Below are 8,964 nucleotides of genomic sequence, written 5' to 3'. Positions count from 1 at the left end.
TTACCATTGTTTATGCACACTACTGGTACTTTTCCGTTACACACTGTTTTGGTTTACAAATTCATAGGGTAATTCACAACTCCACAAAACCATCAGCTTCAGAGACCAGACAACCTTGACAGATCTGAGTCTTGCATACTTTTTTATTTATTTCTTTGAATGCTCTGTAGGGCTGGTCAGAAATCAGGGTTCAGTTCACCACACTTTTATATCAGCAGTGTCCATCACAGATACAAAAACCTCCAACCTGTCCGAGCTCCGGCTCCCCCTTGTCTGGCCCACGCCTTTTACAAGATAAGCAACAATCACATAATAAATAGATGCATGTTAAAGGTCATTTCCATATACAAATATATTTTATGAAGCTTATTGTACAAGCGTTTCTTTGTTTACCTACAGCATAACATTTACAAAATGGTACTGAACATTTAAATAGAGTAAGCCCTTACACACACTGCTGTTATACTGCATGATTTATACTTGCACTTCAAAAAAAAAAAAAAACCTGTCAAGTTTTTTTTTTTTTTTTTTTTTTTTTTACATTTCCAGATAAAGGGTTTACTCTTAAATGCAAAATGCTCCCAGGCAGTGTTGCTAAGGCACAAACGGAGGAAGCTACACCTTTCTAAGAAAATCCTCCACTAAGGAGGATCAAGCTGTGACATGTCAGCAAAAATATAGAAAGTTTTAAACAAAAATAAATCTGCTCATAAAATAGCTCATGAAACAATATTGAATAATTTCAAATACACTAAAAAGTAAATTTCACCGGCGCTCAAACTTATCAAAAGAATATGTACTATATTCACTTTTTATATTAACTGGTCCAACTGCTAACTATTTTGAAAAATAAATTCTGAATTCTGACTGAAGCTCCCGTTCCCAGTATGTGTGAGATTGTCCGAACAGGAGGTGAACTCAGTCAGTGTTTTAAAAGCAACAATTCAGCCGTTCATAATACACTTCATTCTCAAACAGACACCAGAGTGTCGTCTGCATATTGAGAAATGTAGAAGTTTACTGATTTGTTGTTCAGTCGCCTTATATATATCTATATATATATAGATATATATAGATATATATATGGTAAAACTGATTCCAGACCACCTTTTCATGAGTGTCGCAAAACTAAATATTAAGTCTTTAAAAATGAAACATGTCAATAGGAAAGCCATTGTATGGGCGGTTTCCCTATACAGCTCTTAAGGATGTTCACGGAACCACAAATGAGACGTAGCTTATACTCTCCAAATATAATAAACTCTTCGCCTGTGAGAACTGTACAATGACGGGAGCATCACTAACACAAATACGTATGTCTACCTACTCTACTTCTCTATAGCAGCCAAGCCAATAACTATACAATAACTTTTTATGTTCCTTATAGTGAATAACACAGTGATAGTACAGAACATAAATACATACACATAGTAACATAAACCATGCAAGTGCGAGTTTGGCTTTGTGGTGACGACCGTGACGACTTCAAGCAGTTTGGACCCGAAGTCTCTCCGAAGGCACTGAGTCCGACTGAGGTCATTTACTTTCGTGAAAATAGGTTGTCTTTCAGTTTTTTTTGTTAGTTTGGTTTCTCCTCTTCCCATTGGTATCGTTAATAAACTCTTAACAGCGGATTTAGATTCTAGTCATCGTGTCTTCACCGTATGGGATAATTAAGCTGTGAAGGTGAACACTGGCGCCGGGAGCTGAGCTGGAACTTGGCAATCTGTGTCTTCCATTCCGGCTACCTGGGACCAGGATGTGTCACACCAGCCTTTCCAACACAGGAACGCTAAAGAGCGGTCCTCCTCTGGCCAGGGGATAACAGGAGGAGGGGCTCTCCTCCAGTGCGAAGGGAACGCCAAGATGAGTCCAATGGGCGTTTAAATGACGGGAGAAGAGAATGACATTTTGGCTGATAAAAGTTGACTTCTTTCAATTCCTGTTCTTGAGTATTTTTTGGAGGGGGCTCGAGGAGGGGTGAGGTTCAGGTGAGCGGGCGGCGACGAAGGAGAGAAGGCAACTATCTACAGGCGCAGGAGTCTACTGTCATATTGGGGTAGACTTTGAGCACCACGTTTTTGTCCTCGTCGAAGAAGAGGATGCTGAGCGAGGACATCTTCTCCGGGACGCAGCACGGCTCCGGAATGCCTGGGACCACGCCCACTGCGCGCACTATGCTCTGGATGGTGGCGTGGTTGGAGGGCTTCAAGGCCTGCAGTAGAGAGGGAGTAAAAAAAAAAAGGACAGGTGAATGGATGATTGCTTGGTAGATTGCCACCGACAACTTTTTGAAATGAAACGGTATTTTGGTCATTGTCGGGAACGTCTCCCTCGACTTGGAATCCTGGTATTTTGTTTTCTACACAATTAATCTGCAAAAGCCCCAGCTGGATCACTTCAAATGACTTTACTTGCACTTCAGGGGTCAAACTATGAGCGTCAGAATATCTCGCTATTTTTTTTGTAACTCAAGGATCCTGAGCAATCATCCGACGAGTAGCCGCATGTCCATCGAACCCCGACTGGCTGTTCCCACACCACTTAGCTGCTCCGCTCCCGCCCTTCGTAATCAAGCAGGCAGAGCAGCTGCTAATAGAGGCCATTTAGCAGCTTCTGAAGCTTTGGAATGACAAAAGTTGGGGCAGCGTCACAGGCCTGTCTGACTCCGGCTGAGCAGCAGAACCTGCAGCTGGAGGAGGGGGAGGAGCTTGCCCAAGGCCCCGGGCTCCTACTTCTGGGACTAATTACACGCGACTACAAAGGCCGACCACTCCGAGGTAATGAATTAAGTGGATGGAAGCCGTGCATTCCGTCCATGTTTAAAATGCCTGCGATGTTATCTTGTCACTGCGGCTGCGAGTCGGGAGGAGAGACGAGGGTGACGTCAGATCTGTGTCACTCCCACTTTTTTTGATTTCTTAGTTTATTAAACTTCATGTCGATTTATCAAATTCTTCACATTGTAGCCACAACTATCATGCTGAGAAAAGTTGCATGGCCGGACTGGCTGCAGGTTCAAAGGGCTTTTTCTGTTCCACGCATGTATACACACACGCACGTAAGATTTGTACAAATATTTGAGTGCAGGCATACACTTCTTTGAAGACCTGGATTCCCAAGATAGAGCAGGAGACGTGAGAGCCTCGGGGAGAACGCCCGGCAGCGCTACCGGCACCGGACCTCGCTTATCGTGGCAGCCCAAGATGAAAGCAGATGGGATCGCTGCACGTCAAGTCGCCGCCGCATTATCATCCATAATGTAAGACAGAGTGGCCCCAGGGACCTCTGACGTTAATGGCACCCAAATGAACACGAGTGCAGAGAAGCAACAGCCGCTGTAAGCGAGCTCAAAGTGATCTCACTTTAAGGGACTGAATGTACGATATAGTGTAAAGAACAAGAGTGGTCAGGATATAGACAGAGCTTGTTTGTTGGGTTTGCGTGTCGCACACTGACGTGGCCTCTGTACTGCAGCTGCTGCTGTGTATCTGAGGGGCACTAAAGGTTACACGGTAATAAACACGTACTTTGTTAATCCAAGAACTGTGCTGCTGATGCAACAGATGAAGTCGGGTTGCAAGTTGTAAAGAAAATTTGAAAAAAAAAATTAACAAAACAACCTCGCTGGTGTTTTTGGAATTTGAGTTAAGGTTAGCAGAAGAAAAAGTATTTGACCCAGCATTTAATGGGTCACAGGAATTGGCGCAACACCATCTCCTGACTGAAATGTGTTTCCTGACGGTAGAGGAGGGGGTGGGGGGGGAAACAAAACAATCTGGTTAAACGAAAAGCAGGTGGCTGTGCAAAGGATCCCAAATCATTCTGCTCAGCACTCCTGCACATGTCTCCGGTTTTGGGAACCAGGGCGAGAGCCACAGGCCGCGCAGGGCTTACCTTTGGCATGGGGAATTGGCAGGACCCTGAGCAGTAGTAAGCGTCAAACGACTTGGGTGATATAATCCATTCGCTCCATCCAATGTCAGCAAAATCCACTTTCAGGTACCTCCGAGCGCAATTCCTGGGCTCGTTCCACTGCTTCTTGCGTGCCTTTTTAATCGTCTGCTCGTCAAACTGCAGCAGAGGCATCTTGTGCCGCTGGTTCTTGCGTGTCTTTTTGCGCGGCCGACGGGCCTGTTTGTTCTCAAAGGGTTCGTACGGACTCGCTTCATCCCACCCGGTCGTCTCGTAGGGATACTCGGGTCCGGGAAGCTCATTGTTTTGCAGCGGGAGCAGGACGTTGACCGAGCGCTTGTGTCTGGGCTGCGGCCGCTCCTGCTCAGTGTCGTTCCGCTCGCTCAGCAGCGCCCTGTGGAAGCCGTGCGAGGCGGCGCCTTCGCCTCCTACCAACTGGTGTCTCTGGAGGGTGGCCACCACGCTCTCCGGCTCGGAAATGGCCGAGTCGTTGGCGTAAACCAGGATGTACGGTGAGCGGTCCGAGAGCAGCGTCTTCCACGGGTGGGGCCCCATGGAAGTCACCTGGATCCCGATGAGCAGCTGGTCATGGTTCTTGGTCTGACTGACCACACGGGTGATGTCCTTCCACTGCCAAGAGATGAAGTCCCTGTAGAGGGTGGACACGTTGATCCGGAAGTGTCCCAGCGTCCTCGTCTGGTTGTCCACCGAGGCGAAGCTCCAGATGATCATGTGGATGTGGCTGTGCCTGCGGGGGCCGTGGCGCCTGCAGCTCTTGGTCCGCGAGCAGCCCTGGGTGCCGTTCTGAAGGTCTCCGATGTAGTAGTGAAGGGTGGCTGACAGCACATCCTCCGACTTGGTGAGGGAGGTGAGGTTGAAAATCTGGAGCCGCTTGCTGTTGATCGTACCTGGGACGCACAATGGAAAAAAGGTCATTTGTGCAATTTGGCAGGTAGACATGTTGATGTCAAGGTGTCCACATGTACTTTTACACACGACAGCCATAGCCCTCTGAACTTTGATTATATAAATCTACTGCAATGCAATGTAAAAATGGCCCGAGGTTGGCGAATCAGGTCTGGTTTTAAGGCCTCAATAGCTGCTTGCACGTGTAGGAAGATGATGTAATTATGATTTGACTCCAGCCAATAGCGTCGTAAGCGCTTGTACACATAAGACAGCGGCACTTGCTGAAAAGGAAGAAAGTTGATAGTAAGAGGAGCGAAAGCAGCACTGGAAAGTCTTATTTGCAGTGAAATGAAAAAAAAAAGAAAATTCCAAGGTTGCAGAGAGCAGTGTGTTATTGCAGGCTTTCCTACTTAGACTGTAATCATATGATTTAACATGATAAGTCTGGTCTGAGGCAAGAAACTCCACAAGTGAAGCTGGATACTGGAGAATACAATACTGAAAAAATAAATACATTTTTTTAATGTAATTTATATCCCCCCCCCCCCCCCCCCCCCAAAAAAAAAAAAAAAAGAAAAGAAAACGAACAAGTCACAGTTACAGCAGACACACAAACCCAGTGAGGTTCTCACCAGCCGGATTCGTTAAACTGGTCAACACGTGGGCTTCCCACCCGTGAACCCAAAACGATGCGCGTGATAAGTCCCCATGAAAAAAATGTGTCAGTGATTTTGGTGGTCACCCTTTAACGGCGCCGAGTGACAGACACAAGCCAACAGGGGGCAGTGCAATCTCAGTAATTCCGGCTCCCGAGTGGAACCTGCTCTGTCACAGCTCCCCGCGGCGAGGTGACAGCAACCAAACCGCCTAGAAACGTTGTTGCAATTCAATTCAATTCAGTCAAACAAACAAAAACCCCAAAACATTCCGCTGGTGTGTTTATTTATTTGTCTATTTATCTATTTATTTGTTCAACTTTTACTCCCGTCAGCTTCTTGAGGTGAAACAAAAGCGGCAAAAAAAAAAAAAAAAAAATACAAAACGGTGCAGCGTCAACAGTGAAACTCCTGCCACCGACCCTGGCAGCTGCTGATCTCCATCATCTGACGCATTCGAATAAAATCCTAAACCAACGTTGTGAGAAAATGAAGACCAGCGGGCTGGAATCTGCATTCATTTGTCGAGGGGAAGGAAGAGTAACAGGTTGATCGCATTCGGCACGACTGGACCAACAGGTGTATTCCGGTCTCACCTCGTCGCACCGGCTGCTAATTGCCCCTATTTTGCACTTTTAGGAACCCTAAAATCTATTTTAAAAAAACAAAAAACAAAACAAAAAACGAATAATATAGATAGAATCACGCGGTGCACAAGCGTTAAGCGTACATTGTCTAAATTACGCACATATTCTTGCTACACGAGACGTGACGTGAGCGCTCAATCATCAAATGAGAAAGTGCATTTTGTCCTGTAGCATTCGCGGACTGAGTGACTTTAAAAAGCAGACTCGCGAAATTTCACAGTAAAGATGCGCAAAAAGCTCGCGCCCACCTACCCCAGTGCGCTTTGAAACTGCGGACGGTGTTGCCGTCCTTGAAGGGAAATCCATCCTGGTTGTACTTGGCGTAAAGCATCTGCATGTGCTCCGTCATCGTATCCTGTGACAGCAGCTCCCGCTCGTCCTTCGCCGGCTGACTCTTATCCGCCGCGTGCGTAAAATCCAGCCTTCGCCTCTCGCCCAGCGCGTCCGTCGTCTTGAGCATGGCGCAGTATCCGACGCACAGATAACTCCATCCGCAGAGCAGCGCCACCGCAAGCCGAGAGCGGAGAGCCATGCTGGGAACCGAGGCGACGGTGGCAGCAGCAGCAGCAGCAGCAGGGGAAACAGCGCTTGTAAGGTGTCGATGGTAAAACCCGGGGAGACGCTTCCAAAAAGTGGCTCCTATCTCCAAAACCACATACTATCACCTGAGGAGTCCTCGGCTAGAGAGTGACACCATCACCTCTGAAAACAGAGGAAGGTGGGCAGCAGCAGCAGCAACAGCAGCAGCAGCAGCAGCAGCAGCAACAGGAAGGTGTGTGTGGGGTAAAAGTATCCAATTTGCCTGAGCTGCAGCTCTGAGTGGGTTCAACACCAAAAAACTGTGTGTGTGTGTGTGTGTGTGTGTGTGTGTGTGTGTGTGTGTGTGTGTGGGGAAGGAAAAAGTGTCGGCGCACAGCACAAGGTGCAGCGGAGCAGATGTTGTGGAGGAGTGGAGCTGATAAAGCTGGAGAGAGACGCCTCTGGGTTTTGTATCCGAGCCCCGGAGCTGATTTTCAAGCAGGTCCTGCGCCGCGCAGCCGTTCGTGCCCCCGTCCCCCCCTCGTCTCAGCTTTCATTGAAGGTAAAGCATGTTGTGCTTGGTATTATAGGGCTTGTGGGACCAGCTGGGTATTCCTCCTCGCGCGCGCACACACACACACACACACACACACACACACACACACACACACACACACACACACACACACACACACACACACACACACGCACGCGGAGAGGGAGAGGGAGAGGGAGGGAAGAGAGGGAGCGCGCTTCCTGTTCGAGTTAAACGCGCATTCAGCCAAATCGTCCCGCGCTCTTCGTGTCTCTTCTCTTTATTAAAGCAGCACCGCCGCGCTTCGGGTGAAGTTTTGGAAAGTGTGATTTGGAACGTGCGAACGTTTAATGCCGCCGCTGCCCTCCTGCCAGGCCCTCTCAGGCCGTGGCCGTGCGTAATTTCTCCGCCGCCGCGCGGCGCGTCGCTGAATGGAGCGGCTTATTGGCGGCATTAAGGGCTCCCACCGCTATTTAGTCCAGTTGAATGGCGTTAAGCACACGCATCCTGTGCCATCACGGGCCGATCCGGATGCTTCCCCGTGTGCAGTCCCCCCCCCCTCCCCTGCAGTAAACCCCCACCCCAAACAGGCCATCCGGGCGGGGTTTGAGCAGCACATCCAAGCCCTCCTCCCCCCTCCACCCAACCACCACCACCGCCACTGGGCTTCTCTTTCAGGGGCACTGGGGAGGAAATGATTAGGGCATTTCCCCGCCCTTGGACATCTGATGGCAATAATATGAGCGTGCCATGTCCGCAGGAGTCAGTCAACACGCGGAGCGGCTTTAGCCCTGATTCCAGCTGTGAGGCAGGAGGACGCGCAGGAAGGACGTGCGCATCACGTGGCGGCAAAGAGCAGAAAATGCTGCTGTCATGGTGAGGGGGTAAATAATGACGGGTGAGAAGGTGGTCGTGATTCTGTGATGGAATTCACAATTCTACATGAAAGTGACCTATTGTTAAAAGGTCACTTCCTCAGTGTAACATCAGTGAACCGCTCAGAAATGGAAAAAACAACAACATGCTTACTTCATACATACCTCTGGGCACACGGGCTCTGTGATGTCACAAAGGGTATGGTGATACCTCCCCCAGGCGGGTGTTGGCCATTTCCCAACCTCCTTCTTCAAGTCTCCTTCTAAACATTCTGAAGATGCAACAGATCAGAAGTTACTTTCCATTGTTGTCGTGTCGCAGCTTGAAATCTGCCAGTGTTTGTTATCAAGAGTTTGCTTGATTTGGCTGTTGATGCAGTTCCTGGAAATACGTACGATACAGCAGGAATAAGCTGGAAACCAGCCCTTTGTGATGTCACAAAAGGCACATCTACTCACTGATGGCTCCCCGTTCTCTAAGACCGCCTAGTTTTTGTCCCGTATCAAACGAGCCAAAGGTCCAATGGAGCTTCAAATCCAGCAGGAGGCTGTAAACAGAGGGCTAATTTAGCTGCATCTTGGAGACATATCAAGTTTTCTGGATAAGCTTCCGCTGGAAGTGTTCAATAAAATAAAAACAATCTGAAAATGGATTTGATATGGAACACTTGAGTCAGGCTGCAATTGAAATTGCAACAACTTGCGCCCCCTGTAGGACGGCTAACAAGTACTCATCATGTAGTTGCTCCCTACCTGATGGGAAACGTGTGGAATTCTACATAAAACCCTCTCAGTGGCTTTCACAGCTTTTACGAGCCCAGTAATTGCATCATTTATTTAACATGCCTGCACTAAGTATTGTCATAAAATTAGGCCTGTTTATCTTTTATCGTGTCTCTGCTGTGATG

The 8,964-nt window shown here is 48.1% G+C and overlaps 1 protein-coding gene across 1 annotated transcript; it reads right to left on the bottom strand.

Annotated features, from left to right (window-relative positions):
* Positions 1–125: 125 nt before the first annotated feature.
* On the bottom strand, positions 126–7,301 carry bmp3 (bone morphogenetic protein 3). Its single transcript, XM_076047009.1, has 3 exons — positions 6,380–7,301; positions 3,898–4,823; positions 126–2,215 (listed from the first exon to the last, which is right to left on the bottom strand). The coding sequence occupies exons 1-3, from the start codon at positions 6,657–6,659 to the stop codon at positions 2,024–2,026; spliced, it is 1,398 nt and encodes a 465-aa protein (XP_075903124.1). The 5' UTR covers positions 6,660–7,301; the 3' UTR covers positions 126–2,023.
* Between the last annotated feature and the right edge of the window lie 1,663 nt (positions 7,302–8,964).

This window comes from Nelusetta ayraudi, unplaced genomic scaffold, assembly GCF_046127955.1.
Source record: "Nelusetta ayraudi isolate G7.1 ecotype Tasmania unplaced genomic scaffold, CSIRO-AGI_Nayr_v1 ptg000092l, whole genome shotgun sequence".
In the NCBI taxonomy this organism is placed as follows: Eukaryota; Metazoa; Chordata; class Actinopteri; order Tetraodontiformes; family Monacanthidae; genus Nelusetta; species Nelusetta ayraudi.
This window is presented reverse-complemented; position numbering and strand designations above follow the sequence as displayed.

What these genes read in the sequence shown, in the direction of transcription:
- bmp3 (XM_076047009.1), bottom strand. Translation starts at nt 6,659, where the DNA reads ATGGCTCTCCGCTCTCGGCTTGCGGTGGCGCTGCTCTGCGGATGGAGT. An exon ending in CAGTTTCAAAGCGCACTGGG is followed by an intron (nt 4,824 to 6,379) that starts GTAGGTGGGCGC and finishes TGTGCGTCCCAG; the next exon opens with GTACGATCAACAGCAAGCGG. An exon ending in GCCAATTCCCCATGCCAAAG is followed by an intron (nt 2,216 to 3,897) that starts GTAAGCCCTGCG and finishes TCTCTACTGCAG; the next exon opens with GCCTTGAAGCCCTCCAACCA.